General features: G+C 39.5%; 1 protein-coding gene across 18 annotated transcripts in view; it reads right to left on the bottom strand.

The window, feature by feature from the left end:
• Positions 1–20324, bottom strand: part of NLN (neurolysin) — a 103209-nt gene that overhangs the window by 61910 nt on the left and 20975 nt on the right. For 8 of the 18 annotated variants that reach the window (XM_005557031.4, XM_073993524.1, XM_073993528.1 and 5 more), the window contains exons 2-3: positions 7647–7906; positions 3395–3543 (exon numbers count right to left, since the gene is read on the bottom strand). In XM_005557031.4, coding sequence (XP_005557088.1) covers positions 3395–3543; positions 7647–7906 — 409 coding nt within the window. Of the gene's footprint in view, positions 1–3394; positions 3544–7646; positions 7907–9658; positions 9746–13379; positions 13481–13767; positions 13941–13974; positions 13985–15640; positions 16410–20324 lie in introns of those variants that run through there. The other 10 variants (XM_073993529.1, XM_015451566.4, XM_073993521.1 and 7 more) reach the window with 9 other exon arrangements.

Raw genomic sequence — 20324 nt, 5'->3', positions numbered from 1 at the left:
ACATGTGCTGTGGTGACTCAAGGTTTAAAGGATTTTGGGCTGTGCAGGGTGTGCTTTGTTAAACAAGTGCCTGAAGGCAGTATGCTGGTTAAAAGTCATTAATATTCTCTTAATCTCAAGTACCCAGGGACACATACACTGCCAAAGGTCGCAGGGACCTCTGCCTAGGAAAGCTAGGTATTGTCCAAGGTTTCTCCCCATGTGATAGTCTGAAATATGGCCTCGTGGAAAGGGAAAGACCTGATCGTCCCCCAGCCTGACACCCGTGGAGGGTCTGTGCTGAGGAGGACTAGTACAAGAGGAAAGGCGGCCTCTTGGTGGTTGTTGGCGTTTGAGATAGAGAAAAGCATCTGTCTCCTGCCCGTCCCTGGGCAATGGAACATCTCAGGGTAAAACCGATTGTATATTCTGTTTACTGAGAAAGGAGAAAACCGCCTTAGGGCGAAAGGTGGGACTTGCTAGCGCAATGCTGCTCTTTATGCACTAAAAAGGTTTATGAAGGTGTTTGCATATGCATATCAAGGCATAGCACTTTCCTTAAACTTATTCATGTCACAGAGATCTTTATTCATATGTCTTACTGCTGACCTTCTCCCTATGATGATCCTATTATCCTGCTACTTCCCTTTTTTCTAAGATGGTAAAGGTAATTATCGATAAATACTAAGGGAACTCAGAGACCGGTGCCGGCGTGGGTCCTCTGTATGCTGAGCGCCGGTCCCCTGGGCCCACTTTTTCTTTCTCTATACTTTGTCTCTGTGTCTCATTTCTTTTCTCAAGTGTCTCGTTCCACCTAAAGAGAAACACGCACAGGTGTGGAGGGGCAGGCCACCCCTTCATGAGTTCATGCTGGAATGAATTAAGACTATCGGGGACTGTTGGGGAGGCATGATTGGTTTTGAAATGTGAAAAGAACATGAGATTTGGGAGCGGACGGGGGCGCAATGATAGTTTGGCTGTGTCCCCACCCAAATCTCATCTCAAATTGTAATCCAAATTGTAATTCCCACATGTCAAGGGAGGGAGCTGGTGGGAAGTGAATGGATCATGGGGTGGTTTCCCCTATGCTGTTCTCGTGATGGTGAGTGAGTCCTTACGAAATCTGATTGCTTGATAAGTGCCTGGTGCTTCCCCTGCGCTCTCTCTCCAGATACCATGTAAGACATGCCTTGCTTCCCCTTCGCCTTCTGCCATTACTATAAGTTCCTAAGGCCTCCCAGCCAAGTGGAACTGTGAGTCAATTAAGCCTCTTTCTTTATAAATTACCCAGTCTCAGGTACTCTTTATAGCCGTGTGAAAATGGACAAATACAGATACCCCTGAGACTACATGAATAACGACAGATGCCTGATTAGTTCCTACCTGCTTCGACCCTAGTCACCACTGCCTGAAACCACACGTCAGACCCCAAGTCAGAACTGTCCAACTAATTCGTTTCTGAATTCTTGATCCACAGAAAGTGTGAGAGAAAAGAAAATGATTGTTGCTATTTCAGGTCACTAAATTTTGAGGTAATATGTTATGCATCAATAGGTAACTGGAGCCCTTATTGCATGAAGAATTATGAAAAGTAATTTCACTTTGCTATGTATTAATTTTAAGTGGAAAATAGAACTAAAATAACATTTTATATCCAATTGGGATAATATATTTGATTATTATATACATTATTGGTATCTTGGGAATATTATTCAGAGCATCCTAATTTTAGTAGAGCAGGCCTGAAATTGCTGACATCACATAAATTTAAGATCCTCTTTATCCAGCTTAATGAGGCCTTTATGTGTGGATTTTTTTTTTCTTTCTGAGACATGGTCTCACTCTGTGACTCAGGCTGGAGTACAGTGGCACAACCACTGCTCAGTGCAGTCTCAACCTCCTGGGCACAAGCAATCCTCCCACCTCAGCCTCCCGAGTAGCTGGGACTACAGGCACTCACCACCATTCCCAGCTAATTTTTCTATTTTTAATTAATTAATTAATTTGTATTTTTTTTAGATGAAGTTTTGCTCTTGTTGCCCAGGCTGGAGCCCAATGGCATGGTCTCGGCTCACTGCAACCTCTGCCTCCTGGGTTCAAGTAATTGTACTGCCTCAGCCTCCCGAGTAGCTGGGAATACAGGTGCTTGCCACCACGCCCGGCTGATTTTCGTGTTTTTAGTAGAGACAGAGTTTCACCATGTTGGCCAGGCTGGTCTCAAATATATGAAATTTAAAAGTACTCTATGACAAAGAATCTAAAGTGACAAACCTTTCATACCTTGGTAACATTCATAAGATCACAGAATGTGGAATAAAAAACATTATTTCAAATGAGAACTTAGAAATCATGATGAAAATAGGATGAATCAAAGGAAACTAGAAATTCTAGGAAAAAATCCAAATTACATCAAAAAATACAGAACAAGAAAGAAAAGTAATTTGGGGATGAAATAAAATGGGGATACTAAAAAGGCCATGATTCAAATCACATAGAATAACTGCGGTCAAAAGGAGCAAGAAGAACAATTTAGCTAATTAAGAATAATCATAAAGTTATTTTCATAAGTTACTTTCATCAGTTATTATGAATTATATGATTATCAATTACAGGATGAAAAATGCACGTTTGACATGAGAAAATAAACAGGATATACACCTTACATGTCTAAATCTTGATTACACATTGTATAATGAGTTACAAATTAAAATGCCATTTAATTTAAAATATTTCAACTCTTGTCATGGTCTGCTAAAAAGGAAAAAAAGAATTGGGATTCTGCAGAAAGAAACATGCAAAATTAAACACACACACAAAAAATGCCTGGAATTTTAAAACTCTTTTTTTTCCAAACAAATTGCTGAAGTGTCATGAAAATAAACACTGAAAGCAAGGCACGATGAAACTGCTAGGAGGCAAATCAACACTGGTGAAAAGATCAAATACACTTGGGCAGACCCACCTAGAACATTTATCCATAATTTCCGCAAGTCTTCAAAAATGTAAGGATGACAGACAGGAATGACTGGCATACAGCATCAACAGTATGTCATCAATATTACGGTTCCCAAACCACAAGAGATTTAAGATAAACAACTTGATTCCATTTGCTTCTAATTGATTTGGTCTAAGATAACCCTTACATGCAACCATTAAGTTCATAATGTCGTTAAAAAGCCTTAACTTTACAGATGTTCCCTCTTCTACATTTGGTCTTTAATTGAATGGAATTAGCAGCTCAACATAATCTCAACGATACAATTAACATTATGTAATACTATCTAATGCCCATTATGGTATTATAATCATTGGAAACAAAATCTAAGAAAATCCAATCAGTATGTTTTATTGATGATTGAAGGTTCTTTTTTGTTGTAGTTTTCCCCTCTTTAAAGGGATTTATAATACCACTTACCTGCAAACGAACAATTCTCTCAAATATATCTCCTCTCATGCTCATCTCAATATCAAAACGAGAAAGTCTTTTGTCTGCTTCTGTACTTGCTGCTCGTACTTCTTTGTCAGAGGATACATGCTGGGGAAAGTCTAGCATGGTCCTTTCCACTGCGGATGGAGACCAAAATATTACCACACAACAGGACTTGCCAAATCAGTATTAAGCCAAATACCTCATACCCAGTGAATTCTCATGCCAATAAAAGTTTTTTTTAAATTTTATTTTATACTTTCTATAAAGGCTCCTAAGGCTACCAAGAAAAAGCATCTAGTGCAGGACTTGGCTGTTCCAGTTGGCATCATTATGAACAGTAAGGATGTGAGCTGAGCACTTATCGAAGTACACTGGGGTATAATTTTTTTTTTTTTTTTTGAGACAGGGTCTTGCTTTGTCGCCCAGGCTTTGTCGCCCAGGCTTTGTCGCCCAGGCTGGAGTGCAGTGGTGCAATCACAACTCACTACAGCCTTAACTTGCCAGGCTCAAGCAACCGTCCTACCTCAGCACCCTCCTTCCCCAACACCACTGAGTGTCTGGGACCACAGACATTCAGTTAATTTTTGTATTTTTTGTAGAGATGGGGTTTTGCCATATTTCCCAGGCTGGTCTCCAGCTCCTGGGCTAAAGTGATCCTCCCACCTCAACCTCCTAAAGTATTAGGATTATAGGCGTGAACCACTGCATCTGGCCTGAGGGTATAATTTATCAACTGGGAATGTAGGAAGAGAAAGACACAGTTCCTATACTGAGGCATCTTAGGATCTGGGATGGGGAAAGGGTACATAAAAAGATAAAGACTCCATAGAAAATCTAATCAAAGCAATGGACCCTACCCCAAATGCACACATACATAAAAACATTCAAAATTCCAGATAATTTCAAAGGATTCCCAGAAATCTAAGTGGACACATCCAGTAAGTAGCTAGACATTGGAGACATTCCTGTTAAATAACAATGATAATTTCATTTGGTTTGATCTTCACATATTAAAGTTGGTTCTTGGGTTTTTCATCAATTTCTATTTTGACTTTAATTGGGTAAAAATCTCTGATGTCAGTGAAATAACCAATACTATACAACAAAAATAAGTATGGGTTTATAGTGATGGTTGTGCTATGCTGTGAAAATAAGTGAATTTTTATTTGATTAACTTCAGTATTGTGAAGGTATTATAAACAGTAAAATTTCCATATGATCTCTAGGAGACCGTAGAGCTATCCTTTATACAGCAAGAAATTATACAGTTAAACAAACTGCCTCACTCATATCAGTCCTCTTAAAACATTGTTACAAATAAAGCTATTAGAAATACTTGCCACAAACACCAGAATAAATCCATAAGGTATATTTTTGAAATATCAAATTATGAAATTATACTTTTAGGATTTAATATATAATTTTATGTCTGTTGGTTAAGGAAAGAATGGAATAGAAAATTTTGAAATTTAATACAGCACTTATTTAAGTGATAATGGTTAACTACATGGTTGCAATATGTTTACTTTTAAAAATTAGTTATAAAATGGTGGCTCATGCCTATAATCCCAGCACTTTGGGAGGCTGAGGTAGGTGGATCACCTGGAGTCAGGAGTTTGAGACCAGCCTGGCCAACATGGTGAAACCCTGTCTCTACTAAAAGTACAAAATGAGCAGAGCGTGGTGGTGCATGCCTGTAATCCCAGCTACTAGGGAGGCTGAGGCAGGAGAATTGATTGAACCTGGGAGGTGGAGGTTGCAGTGAGCCAAGATTGTGCGACTGCATTCCAGCCTGGGCAACAGGAGTGAAACTCCGTCTCAAAAAATAAATAAATAAAATAAATAAAATAAAATAAAATAAATTAGCTATAAAATGTATTAAGAAGGAATAAAAATTGCTCAAAAACTTATATAAGCAACATCAAATGCAGGAGCCTACGATTAGAAACATATTCTTAAACAAAGATGCTGAAAGCCATTTCCTTCCTTACTTTGCCACAAAGACCTGGAACCAGATTTATGCTCTCACTGCCAAACTATAGACAATGCTGATGCCCAGTGCCTGACACTAGACAAACAAGATTTCAACAGCTACTGTGAGAGGCATAAAGGACTCAGAGAATATGCCCAGATAAGAGAAAGTTAGTTTTTAAAAAATCTATTCCCAAACTCACAATTTTCAATAATTAACCCATAAAAATAAATTTATAGAGGAGCAAGAACAAATATCACAAACTTGAAAGTATGCTGAAAAGATCTATTATTGAGAGAAAAACAATTTAAAGTAATTATTTTTAAAAGATTTTGTTTGAGCCAGTCATAGTGGCTCACATCTGTAAGCCCAGGGCTTTGGGGGCCAAGGCAGAAGGATCACCGGAGACAAGGAGTGGGCAACATACATGAGACAAGCCTGGACAACATAGTGAAACCCCATCTCCACACAAAATGTAAAAATTAGCTGGACATGGTGGAACAGGCCTGCAGTGTCAGCTACTCAGGAAGCTGAGGCAGGAGGATCTCTTGAGCCCAAGAGTTCGAGGCTGCAGTGAGCTAGGATTGTGCCATAGCACTCCAGCCTGGGTGACAGAGTGAGACTTTGTCTCAAATGCCTAAGTTATGGGTTGCTATACCATCTTGGCCACAAGTGACTGAAGAAGTGAGCACCTGAACCAAGGACAAACCACATCCATGATGGTACACGCACATGAAGTCGCCAGCTGGAAAAGCTCTGCTGAATAGGGACTAACTCTATCCCTTTGACTGTGACTAATGAAGACAATCAGAGCCTTTTATTCAGGAGTTTAAATTCAAGACGTGTAATAAGATTGAGAAGCCATTAATGAAGGTGAAGCAGTTGCTGGTAGGAGCAGAAACTGAAACAAATGCTGAGATAAGAGAAAACAGCCAAGTCCTTTTTACAGTGAAACATAGAGAATGAAGGGATAGTGGGGAAGGAGATGACCACGTCACTAGGGCTATGCTGGATTCTGACAATCTTTCAAATTACAAAATGCACACGAATGTTTACGATCACCAGTTCTGCAGCTATCTTATATTCTCTTATGAAACCTGGATATACAGCCAAGATTGTCTGTCATAATCATTCTACAAAATATGTCCAACCCTTAGAGGTAACCAAAGGGAATCTTCATTCCTTATAACGTGAAGGGTCTAATATGTTATAAAAATAATGTATGTCAGGGCAGAAAATAGAGAAATACATAAAGAGGAAAGTAAAAATTAGCTATAAACCCATCACCTGATACATTAAACATTCTGATGATTAATCTTATGTGTTAACTTGGAGGGTGTTTTTGATGAGATTAACATTAGAGTGATGAGCCTGAGTAAAGTAGACTGCCCTCTATAATGTGGTAGCCAATATCCAATCAGTTTAGGGCCTAAAAGACTCCCTGAACAAGGGAGAATCCTCCTGCAGTCCCCAGACTTCGGCACTACTGGCTCTTCTGGGCCTCTAGGCTACTGGCCTTTGGACTGGAGCTGGAACATCAGCTCTCTTGGGTCTCAAGCCTACCAGCCCACACTGAGATTCTGGACTTTCCAGACGCCTTAATCATGTAAGCCAATTCCCTATAATCAATCTATCAATCGATCTCTCTCTTCCCACACATACACATATTTACATATATATACTTACACACACACGCGCACACACACACACCCTATAGGTTCAATTTCTCTGGAGAATCCTAACAAAACCGTTGATAAAATTTGTTTATTTTCTTCCAGTTCTTCTGTGTCCTTTTCCCCGTGTCATTAAACACTGCCTGTAAACCATGATTTTAATGATTATACAGCATTCCAGAGGATGGATGTTTTATAATTTATTTATCTAATCTATTGGATGACACTTGGGAATTGTTTCTAAGCCTATGATATGACAAGAATACCTACTTATACATAAATTGATACATGAATTTTCCATATATATGATTATTTTCCTAGAATAAATGTCTAGGTATGGAATTAATGGGAAAGGGTATGAATATCTTAAAAGTTCTGACACGTTGCCAAAATGCTTTCCAGAAAGCAGTGTAATCAGTGTACATTTTATAGCACCTTTGCCAACATAAACAATTTTAAAATCTTACATAATTAACTTTTAAGCAATTATGTAAAAATCAATGCTTGTAAAACTGAAAAACTGAAAGAAAGCATGAAATGATTTAAGATGTCCACAAAGTGGAACACTGATAAGCTTCTGCATCTGACCTACCTATATACTTTACTTCTATATCTGCCAGTGCCTGCAGACAGTTCTCGTAAGTTACTTCCTCAATACCAAGCATTCCAACAGCATCATACACCTGTTTGGTCTGCACAATGAGCTCCTCAGTTCTTGTTTTAATTTGCTCTGGTGAAAGATCCCATCTTAAAACATTTCTGCCAGCCACAGTATAGGAAGACATTGCCTGAAGAGAAGACATCACTTCTCTTCCTAATGTCATTCTGAGTAAATTCCTGGAACCACCAACTCTAAAAAGAATCAGAAAAAGAATAAGAATTAGGGATTTCGGTTGGTTCAAAGTCAACATATGAATGTGCATTATAAAATTAAATTTTAAATTAAAAATAACTTTTTTTTTAAAAAAACAAGCAAATATTTTCAGGTGAACACATATGCACAAAACTAAGTAACTTGTATTTTCTATTTTTCTTGCATAATTACATAGTTTTAATGAAATTTGTATAATTCAAACACTGAATTGTTTGTGTAATTAAATCATATAGAAAAATAAAGTCAGGTGTTGAAGCTATAATAATTTTCCTTCATAAATTAAATCAGTAATCTTCCATGTCTTTTTTTAAAGACAGGGTCTCATTCTGTTGTCCACGATGGAGGGCAGTGACGTGATCATAGTTCACTGCAGCCTTGACTTCATCGGCTCAAGTGTTCCTCCAACCCCAACCTCCCAAATAGCTGAAACTACAGGGACACACCACCATACCCAGCTAATTTTTAAAAATTATTTGTAGAGATGAGGTCTCCCCGTATTGCCCAGGCTGGTTTTGAACTCCTGAGCTCAAGCAATCCTCCTGCCCCGGCCTCACAAAGTACTGGGATTACAGGTGTGAGCCACTGCACCTGGCCAGTATCTTTTTTATTTTAATATTTTTCCAGTGCTAACTTCCACCTACTATGTACATAGACTCAAAAAAACCTTGCAAGTTTAGCAAGGAAACATTAAAAATGTCTCTTCCTATACTGAACATCAATTTTTTTAACCAAAATTTCATGTAAATTAAGAATGACAATTTGAATTTAAGACTTGAAAAATAAACTCTGGGATAGCTATGGCATTATCCTAAAAGAAAAAAAGAAAAAAGAAATTGTTAAGAATAATGATATCAGTCTTTACTCCCTTAAGACATTCAAACTAGTAATACTGATGCCATGTTTCTCTATCTCTATACACATGCACATATATACATAAATGTAAGTATATATAATTTTAGGGCTTATAAATAAAAATGTTATATTTAGTAGCTAACATTTATTGTCTGTTCAGGCACGGTTCAAAATACTTCCCATGCAATAACTCACTCAGTCATCTAACAACCTCTAAGTTATATACTGTGGTTAGTCTTGTTTTACTGAAGAGAAAACTAAAACACAGAGAAGTTAAGTAGCTTCCCTAAAGCCATGCAGCTAGTTGTAGGGTCACAGGTAGGATTAAAAGCCAGGCAGTATGGATCCAGAACCCATATTCTTAACCACTATGCTAAGCTTCATTTATATTATCTTACAGGACCCCAAAACAACCTTATAAGGTAGGTAGGGCATTATTGTATTCTCTTCTAATGAAGCAACTGAAGCCTCAGAGAGACTAAGTGACTTATTTAAAGTCATTCATCCAGCTAATACTTATGAGCATGTACTGTATCCAGTTCATGACAGACGATGGGGATAAATGGCAAATTGTCTTAGACCCTGACATTCTAACATAGTAGAAAGGACAAACGGATAAACATGCAATTATACTACACTGAGATGAGTGTTATGACAAGGGTAAGCAGAGAGAACTCCAAAAGAAGGGAACTCCATTCTGGTCTTGGGGCAGGGCGAATGTGTCAAGAAAGATTTTCTAGAAAGAGCAACTAGCAAACCAACATTTGAACAATGTGTAGGAATTATCAAAGGTAATGCCATAAGGGGAAAGAAGGCTGAAAAGGTAAGTAGAGACATTTAGCAAATGAAGAGCCTTGGGAATCATCAGAACCTCTAACCTTGGCCAGGCATCGTGGCTCATGCCTATAATGCCAACATTTTGAGAGGCTGAGGCAGGCAGATTGCTTAAGGTCCAGGGTTCAAGCCCAGCCTGGGCAAAATAGTGAAACATTGTCTACACGAAACATTAAAACAACATTAAAACAACAATGACAACAACAAAAAACTCCCCCAAACATCTAATCTTATTCTGAAGGCAATTCGAGAGCCATAGAAGGGTTTTAATCAGGTGAGAGATACCAGATTTGTGTTTTAGAGAAATCGCTCAAATTATAATGAGTTGAAAGGTTGGTAAAAGAGATCATTCAAGAGAGAAGTTGTTCTTGGGGCTGTAATTGGGGCTCATGATTAAAGTATACAAAACTAGGAAATAGGGGGAATTGGAATGATTTAAAATATATTCAGGAGTTGGACTCAATAGGACTTGGTACTGAATGGATGGAGGTGGTGGAGGTGAGAGAGTCAAGAGAGTCAAGGGAAAGGAGGCTTTTTGGGGGAAAAAAGAGAAACTCAATTTTGGACATGCCAAGTTTGAAGTGGCTACAGAACATGTAAGAGGAATTCATTAATATTAAGTGGTAATCGTATTTATAGGAGTACCCAAGGGAGTTGCAGAGAAGAGAAAAGTATTGGGGCCCTAACTCTAAATATGATCACTGAGGTAGAAGGAACATTAGGCCAAGATGGGTTCTAGGAAGTTGTGACAAGTAAGCAGTGAAAACAGCACCAAAATACAGATGTTGAGAAAAACTGAAAAGTCTTTGTTGAATACAGCAGCAGAATGCCATTCACGACTCTGGCTAAAGCAGTGTCAGGGGAGCAGCAGGGGTATAGGTCTGACTACTATGATGGAGGAATAAGGAAGAGGTGAAGAACTGGAGACAGTGTGCATCTAGGCAATTCTCTGTGGATTTGGCCATGGAAAGAAGAAGAGCTAATGCAGTGTAGCTGAAAGAGGTTGAGACACAGAATAGATACATTTTTCACATAGGAGAGACCTAAATACTGACCTCCTCATCTTTACTCTCCACAAGAACTCATGTCCACATACTAGTTGATGCTTACATCTTGAGGCTGCCAGGCTATTTCTAATACATTTTCACATTTCTTCTTCCACCAGTTGAGTTACATACTAACTAACGGTTAAGCCTGTTGTTCCAAAACCTGTTTATGCCTGTTATGCTTATTTTCATGTAATTTAAATATTTGACTGATTAAATGTATACGAAATTTAAAAACTTATTTCTGGGATACGTAAAAGGTTTCAGAAATACTTTAAAAAAGAGAGTTACAAAAAAATTCAACTCCCACAAAAAACTTGTCCTTATGAAAGATTGGGAAAGGAACTGTGACAATTCAGAAGGCTTCTGAATTCATACTACTTATATGTTTCTTATACTCATGTTCCTCTTTCGAGAAGCTGAAACTGGAAATCAAAGATGATGCATTATAGGTGTAGTTTATACAAGGACAGTAAGAAATGCCAATCAAATCATTTATAGTTAACAAAAGGCCTTGGTTTTAGATCAAAAGATTTGGGAATAAATATGTTTTAAATTTGCACAAAATATTTAAGAAATTTATCATAGTTATGATACTACTTGAAACCACCTTTTTTTTCAATTACATTATTAAGGTATTTAGAGAGACTGAGCTCCCTACAGAGATAGGAAGAAATGGAATATAAAACATGATCAATGTTTTAGACAGAAAAACTATAGTCTCAGTAAAATCAATAAAACAGTAAAATGGGAGTAGTCAGGTTATAGTAAAAATGTGAGATATCTGAACTTAAGACCTCAAGGATTAAGCAGTTTCTCTGCAAGAGTGTAAAGAAACAAGAGTCTAGTTTGGATAAATTGCCTATGTGAACACTGGAGTTAGCAGACTGATGGTGGATCCTGGGAGGAGAAAGGAAGACTGAACCAGGAACCCGAGTACCTGAAGAAGGAACTCCCAGCTGACTGGGGGAGACAACATGAGCAGGATATAAAATGGGAAAACCAGATCATGAGCTTCAAAGGTGTTTTTACACAATGAAGAAGTGCTGGACATCACAGTGGTTGCAGGGGGGCCTCTGGGGGAAAAGATACTGATCTTTCCTCCTTACTTTGTGGTATGGGGTGTGGGAGGAAGAGGGATGCATGGGAAATATTTTTGTCAGGGTTCAGTGGATTTTAGAAAAGGTCAGGAAGAGAAGCGAAGATCCAGGGAAGAGTATGAAAAAGTGGAGGAGTTGATTTACCATAGGACAAGGGTTCCAGAAATAATAATGGAGAAGTCAGTGCAGTAGATGGTTAGATACAAATTGGTTATCTAGCCATTAACCTCTTCCCCTACCTAATTATATGCACATCTTCCTCTCAACACTCATACACCCCCAACACAGTTCATGTTCTTTGAAGGTAGCTGTCCCTGCCCTCAGTACTCTTGCTTGGAAAGCTGTGAGAGAAGGGGGTCTCATTCCCACTAAGTGTCAGTACACTTGTGTCCTTGATTGCAGCTGGCAGCCATCCTATGAGAATGAGCAGAATCTGATTTATGATAAAACAGACACTTTGAATGGCAGAATAAAGGAAGGAAACCAAATATTTAAAGACACCATAGAGCCCATAGATCAACTAATTGTAAAGCCTGACCGTTCCAGTCACGAGTCAGTAAGTCCCTCTATGGTGAAATCAGTTAGAATGGGGTTTTATATTATTTGCCTCATATAGGATTCTACTGATAAAGGAGTAAGTATAGGGAGAAACCAACAGTATGGAGGTCAGAGTACAAGAAATGGCAGATGAGTAGAGGGTCTTACATACTTGGTGTTGGTGCAAAATAATAAAGATGTGAAGTTCAGGATTTATACAGTTGGCTGAAAATTTCCAAAATAATTATTTCTGCCAACAGACGCCACTAAGAAAGAGTCAGTCATGGCCATGACAGGCTGTACTGTCAAGGAAGTCCCAGCATAGGTAAAAAAGCTGGCCCTGAGATGACTGAGTTACAGGAATATTAAAGAGAAGAACGACGACGAAAACATAGGACGTATCCATCTTAATACCCTGTTCTTTTTTCACCACTCCTCTTAGTATAAACCAGTGACTACAGATAAATTTCTATTAATACTCAGGTTTCTTTTTTTTGGAGAGAGAGTCTCACTCTATCGCCCAGGCTGGAGTACAATGGCGTAATCTCAGCTCATTGCAACCTCCACCTCCCAGGTTAAAGCGATTCTCGTGCCTCAGCCTTCTGAGTAGCTGGAATTACAAGCTTGTGTTACCATGCCTGGCTAGTTTTTTGTATTTTTATTAGAGATGGGGTTTCACCATGTTGGCCAGGCTGGTCCTGAACTCCTAACCTGAAGTGATCCGCCCTCCTTGGCCTTCCAATGTGTTGAGATTATAGGCATGAGCCACCGTGCCTAGCCTATTACACAGTTTTAAAAGAAAATTACTTCAAGCATTTCACTGATAAGATGACCTTCATTGGTTTTCATCTATTTCCTAACATTTACTGGAAGGTTGAGTGGTCATAGCATATCTGATTGTTAAGTTTTATTTTGTTTTTAATTGACACATAATAATTGTACATCTTTATGGGTACAGTGCAATGTTTCAATACATGTGTACATTGTGTAATGATCAAACCAGGTTAATTAGCATAACTATCACCTCAAACACTTGTCATTTATTTGTAGTGGGAAAGTTAAACTGATAAAGATGTCAATACCTCCACCTTGGCTGGACACATATACGTTTTATAGTTTCCAAGGCAGCTAGTGAAAAGCTATTTCTCCCTTAATGTAATACTATTCCCTGAACCTGGAAGGGCTAAAAAGACAGAAACAAATGTTAGAAATCATGATGTCACGAGTCAACTAAATATATTAAAATTTTTATCTTAATACTTTTTTTCCTCACCTTCTGGGATTTTACCTTAATTCTTTTCAGGATTCATAATTCTTGTTACCAAAGAAAAGGAATGGTGACAGGGGAATGCCTTATACTTCTAACTAAAACATTTTGATCTACTGAGTACTTCATCTCTGCTTTTCCTCTCCCATCTTCATTTTGCGGAGCATCCCTCTTCTTCCCCTTTGTTACATTTTCAAGCTCACCCAATGCTTTAGATGCTGGTACATTGATCTCGTCTTCCCCTTCCGTGCCTCTACAGTACTGGAAAGAACTGCACCCGGGTGGGAAAACCAGTGCACCTGTAGTCATCCAGCAGCTGCGCTTGTATTCTTGAGAATCTGGTGAAGATTTTTCTCTGACTTTTTGCAGCTGAGAGCTATATAAGTCAAAAGCAGACAACCGGCATGAGCCCGTCTTTTCCTACAGCAGTTATTATGTCTAGTAATTTGAAAATGAAAAAGTAGGTCAAATCTGAGATTCCAGTTGTCTAATTAAACACTATATATTTTTTTTACTACTACAAAATTCCAGGCTCTTTATTATTTCTGTTTCAATCATCATACTTTCTTCATCATCTCCTCTGTTTTCAAAGCACTTTTCAAAACATGACCTTTGTGAATTTTTTTTTTTTTTTTTTTTGAAACAGGGTCTCACTCTCTCACCCAGGCGAGAGTCCAGGTGACGTGATCGTGGCTCACTGTAGCCTCAACCTTCCAGGGTCAGGTGATCCTCTTACCTGAGCCTTCTAAGTAGCTGGGACTATAGGTATGCATGACACCTAGCTAATTTTTTGTACTTTTTGTAGAGATGTGGTTTTGCCATGTTGCCCAGGCTGGTCTTGAACTCCTAAGCTCAAGCGATCCTTCCACCTCAGCTTCCCAAAGTGTTGGGATGACAAGCATGAGTCACTGCAACAGGCTAACCCTGTGAAATTTCTAACCAAGAAATAATACAGAATACCATACTAGAATTGACAGGAAGGTGCATTTGCTAGCACTGTAATCTCCTGTGTCCAAAATAATATAATAATAATAATAGTGTTTAGGCAAAGGAAGAAAGCTGGATAAATTTTGACAGAGATCATCAGGTTACAGAATTTCATTTGGACAAATGAGTATGCCATAGTTATTCTGAGTTAATTATTGCCTTGAGACTTTTGTAAAATATTTTATGGAATGTACTTTCAGAAATGTTGATTTACGGGGTTCATTTTCTTTTGAAGCATAGTTTGAAGTCCTCTACTTCCTCTCATCAAGGCTTTCACCATTCCAGTTCACCCAGATCTGAGCTTGTACCACCTTTCATCTGTGCCATTCATTTTAGACATTTAAATTACTGTCATCACCTATTCAATTAGTTTGTTTTATATTCTAAATGAAACTAGGACTTTCTCAAGCACAATGGCCATTGTACATTTCTTTCATCACAAACTCCCACCCCAATGCACTGCACACTGATGAGCAGACAGATGTTCATTATACACTTGAAACAAGATGGGACAAATATGGCAAAAACATTAAAGCAACACCATCTTCCCTAATCATCACAAGTAAACATTCACACAGGGAAACACGTTTTATTAGAGCCAGGGCTATGGTGAAACTATATTATGTAACATTTTACAACTTCTACCTCCTACCAATTTACATTTTTTCCATCCCTTTCCCTGTCACCATGTCACTGTGTTGTACTACATGGTTGGCAGGACATTTCCAGAAATTTGTGCCAATTCTTTGAAACACTTGGCAAATATTCCTAGTATTTGCTTTGCAACTAATGTTTCTCTACAAACTGCTCTTGAGGTCTGCATTAAATCAATCCCCCCTCAAGACTGGAATTCCTGTATAAGTTTAATTATTTCTCTTGTGTAGCTATTACATCAGAAACACTCTAACCCTGATTTCTACTATTCACAAAGTTGTCTTTCTAGCCACTGTTTTGACTAAATCACCCCTCTCCTCACAACTTCTCAGGCCATAGCTCAAGTCCAGGGTCCTTTCATCAGAGCATATAGGACTCCTTTATTTCTCATTTCTGCAATGCCAAAGCCCAGCTACATACCTCACTGAGGCTTACCTGTTTCTCTTTTTCTTTCTCCTTCCTTCTTTTCTTTCTTCTTTCCTTGTTTCTCTTTTTTTTCTGTATTTCTCTCTCTCTTTCGCTTTACTTTTTTAAAAGACAAGGTCTCACTCTGTTGCCCAGGCTGGAGAGTAGTGGTGCAGTCATAGCTCACTGTAAACTAGACCTCCTGGACTCAAGCAATCCTCCTGCTTCAGCCTTCCAAGTAACTGGTACTACAGGCGTGTGCCACCACACCCAGCTAATTTTTAAATTTTTAATAGAGATGGAGTCTTGCTATGTTGCCCATAGTGAGCAACTCCTGGGCTCAAGCAATCCACCCGCTTTGGCTCCCAAAGTGCTGAAATTACAGGCATGAGCCAATGCTCCTGGCCAACTTATCTATTTCTTCAGGTATTTAGTCCATTTCTTTCTTAAAGCCTTCAGCCAAGCAGCACATTATCCACCAGACCTGTGCAGTCCAACACAGCAGGCACATGTAGTCATTTAAATGAATTATGAGTAAATAAAATAAAAAATTCAGTTTCTCAGTTGTACCAGGCACATTTTAAATATCCAATAGCCACTTGTAGTAAGTGGGTACCACACTGGACAGCACAGATAATGTTTTCACCACTGCAGAAAGTTCGAATGGACAGCACCGACTGGACGATCTCATTCCTGAGATTCCACGTGACAGCACGTGTATGCCAAGCAGCCCTGCCTGTGCCCTTCCTCGGGTACCCTTTCTCCTTTCCACTCGCAAACCAGGTTCTAGGTGTCTTCTCTGGAAGGAAGAAAGGACAGAGAAACAGAGGAAGGGAGAACTCATTTACTGAGTAGCTCATGTGTGCAGGGAGTGTTAAAACACTCATCTAATTCTCACAACTTGGAGAAATAAGGAGTAAGCGCTACTTTCAAGAGCATAGTCTGGCAGAAAAGACTTTCAGTTCTTTCCATAGGGAGCAGGGCCAAGGGTATTGATAATATGATCAGAATATAAAAATGGTTTTTCCACAAGACTGTTTAAATTTCATGTCCTTATTATTTTACAAGTGAGAATTAATCTTATTCACTGACTGAGCTTACTAAGATAGAAGTCATAAAAGTTTACCTAAAGGTTTCTGATACAAGACCTTCAACACAGCAAATATTTGTGAACTTACTGCTTTCTCTCTGCTCTGTGTCCTTTCACAGCATACATTCTGCCACTGTCCCAAAGGATCGGCATCACCAGTTGGTGAAGCTCTCCCATCATGCCAGTCTCTTTCTCCGACACTCACCCCTCGCCCTACATCCTCAACCTTGTCACAGGGCACTGGCTTTTCCCCTTTGTCTTAACTGTAACCTGGATTCCTGGTGAATGCACTGCCTCTCCCATGCAGTGCACTCACATTCTCTCAAGTTCCTCACACTAGGAGGCCTTGACACAGGGTAAGCCTCTCCTTGATCCTCAAAAGGGTGTCCAAATCATTACTGCACTATAATTCTAATCCTCTGAGGCTACTGGCTTCCTGCTACATCCCTTATTAACTCTCTTTGTTGCTATCATCAACTAAACTCTTTGCCATTTTCTCACATTCACCAAAGAATTAGCTCTACAGTCCCTGTATTAGTCTATTTTTATACTGCTATGAAGAAATACCCAAGATTGGATAATGTATAAGGAAAAAGAGGTATAATGGACTCACAGTTTCACATGCCTGGGGAGGCCTCACAATCATAGCAGAAGGTGAAGGAGGAGCAAAGTCACATCTTACACGGTGGCAGGCAAGAGAGCGTGTGCAGGGAGCTGCCTTTTATGAAACCATCAGATCTCATGAGACTTATTCACTATCACAAGAACAGCACAGGAAAAATCCACCCCCAGATTCGATTACCTCCCATTGGGTTCCTCCCATGACACATGAGGATTATGGGAGCTATAATTCAAGATGAGATTTGGGTAGGGACACAGTCAAACCATTATCAGTCCCTGTCTAAAGTTTTATAATCATACCAGGGAGACTCTAAGGGTGGGTGGACAAGGCTTACCACTCCCTTAACTTCAGTTTCTTTTCTTTTTCTCTCTCTTTTCTTTTTGGGACAGGGTCTCATTCTGTTGCTGAGGCTGGAGTGCAGTGGTGTGATTATAACTCACTGCGGCCTCAACTTCCTGGGCTTAAGCACTTGATCCTCCCATTTCCCTAATAGCTGGGACTACACGCATGCACCATCATGCCTGGCTAATTTAATTTTTGTAGAGATGGGGTTTCGCTATGTTGCCCAGGCTGGTCTCAAATTCCTGGGGTCAACAATTCTCCCACCTTGGTCTCCCAAAGTGCTGCAATTACAGGCATGAGCCACCGTGCCCAGCCAACGTCACTTCCTTAATCTATTTCACTCCAAGAACCTTTGTGTTTATTCTTCTTACCACCATTTGAAGATGCTCCTTGGAAATCATTCAGCTATTCCACTGTAATCACAACCTTCTATCTTTTCAGCTTCCATTTATCTACCCCCATGGTTCTTAGTTTTCCATCTCCCTTAGAACTCCAGTCCTTTAATCCCTCTATTTTCTCACTCTAACAGACCTCTCCCACAGCTCCACCCTCAGACCTGGATGACTGCTGTACTTTGTTTTTGTTTTTGAGACAGAGTCTTGCTCTGTTGCCCAGGCTGGAGTGCAGTGGCGGGATCTTGGCTCACTGCAACCTCCACCTCCTAGGTTCAAACAATTCTCCTGCCTCAGCCTCCCAAGTAGCTAGGATTACAGGCATGTGCCACCACCCTTCTTGGGCTTTTGTGATAATGATTCCTCTTTTCATTTGATGTCACTGGCTGTTCCCTCATGATTTTTATCATCAGCTGTCTATTTTTAAGTTTTGTTTTTGTTTTTTAGCCCCTTCTCAGGATTCCTTAGAGCTCTTCAGGATTCAGTTCTATGGCCTCTTTTCTTTTCTTTACATCTTGCACACCATGCCTGTTCCATTTGTATGGCTACACATGTCACCTATAGCTAAAGAATTATAGATCTGTACCTCCAGCACAAATCTCCTGAATTCTAGACCCATATGACCAACTGCCTGCTGGGTAGCTCCACTTGGATGTCAATGGTCATCTTAAATACAGTATGTCTAAAATTAAATTGCTCATCTTCCTTGCCCCCAGAACCAAATCTGTCCTCCTCTTTTATTCCTTATCTCAGGGATGATCACCAGTATATACTCAGTTGTCCGAATCAGAAACCCAGGAGGTTCTTCCTGGATGCCTTCTAATCTATTCTGCAGATTGCCTGCAGAGTAATCATCCTAAAATGTAAATCTGATCATGACACTCCCTTTCAATGGCATGGTTCCCCAGTGACTTCAGGATCAAGTTCAAGCTACCTACTTCTGAATCTGCCCTAACTACCATGTTGGCTTTGTCAGTGCCATCCTTTTGCTCTTGTATCTAAGCTACAGACATAATGAACTACTTTCACATCTCCCTCTGTTAAGCTCTCCTCAGGCCTTTACCAAGAGTTTACATGCATGTTCTTATTTAATCCTCCCAATAAGCCCAGAGGAAGATATTAGCAATCCAATTTACTGGGTACAGAGAAGTAAAGTAGCTTGTTCAAGGTCACATAGCATTTGTGCAGCTGGGATTCAAACCCAAGCCTGACTCCAGAGCCCATACTCCTTTGTAGTTTTATTTATAAACTGAAAAGTATCCGAGGGCCCTTATTCTTTATTATCCTATACTGATGTTGCAACTCCCATCCCAGAAAAGGAAATCATCAAATTTTTCACCAATTGCACTTCTCTGATTTTGTACTTTGCTTTTAATGGGGAGAGAATAAGTGCATTAAAGCATAAATATTTATCTCACATGTCTGACTTGTTGTCTATACCACGCCCTGAGAGACTGCTGCAGGGGCTGTGGAGGAGTGCCCCACTTTAGCTTTTATCCAGCTCTGAAAAACAGGTCACACAGACTTGGGCAGCTTTTCGGTCACCTGTTCTCAAAGAGTAAAACCACTCAAACCTGGATGACCTCGATGGCTGCCCTCTGCACCCAGGTCTCATTTTTTTCCAGAGCCCTTTAATGAACTGTTCATAGGTAATCAATTAAACCACTTGGAAACAGTGTACTCCCAGGAAAAGTACTTAAGGAAAAATTCTTCCTTAAAGTACTCAAACAATCTACATCTTTTATTGATAAGGTTCAAGGTTCAACTGAGGCATTCTTTTCTTTCTTTTTTTTTTTCTTTGAGACGAAGTCTTGCTCTCTCACCCAGACAGGAGTGCAATGGCATGATTTTGGCTCACTGTAACCTCTGCCTCCCAGGTTCAACTGATTCTCCCGCCTTGGCCCCCTGAGTAGCTGGAATAAAAATTTTTGTATTTTTAGTAGAGACAAGGTTTCATCATGTTGGCCAGGCTGGTCTTGAACTCCTGACCTCAGGTGATCCACCTGCCTTGGCCTCCCAAAGTGCTGGGATTACAGGCATGAGCCAATGTGCCCAGCCTCAGCTGAGGTATCCTAAGAAAGCACTCTATGCAATAAATGCTGGTTCTTTATTCCCTATTGATAGGATTTACTGACTTGTTACTATCATCTATCATCTGGAATTATGAATATAATTCAGACATCACCAAAAAAAAGGCAGGGGGAGAGAGAGGCTTATTATAAAAGGACTTCCCAAGAAATAGTTGATTCAGTGATTCCTTCAGCAAAT

The sequence above is a fragment of the Macaca fascicularis genome, chromosome 6 (genome assembly GCF_037993035.2).
Source record: "Macaca fascicularis isolate 582-1 chromosome 6, T2T-MFA8v1.1".
Taxonomy (NCBI): domain Eukaryota; kingdom Metazoa; phylum Chordata; class Mammalia; order Primates; family Cercopithecidae; genus Macaca; species Macaca fascicularis.
This window is presented reverse-complemented; position numbering and strand designations above follow the sequence as displayed.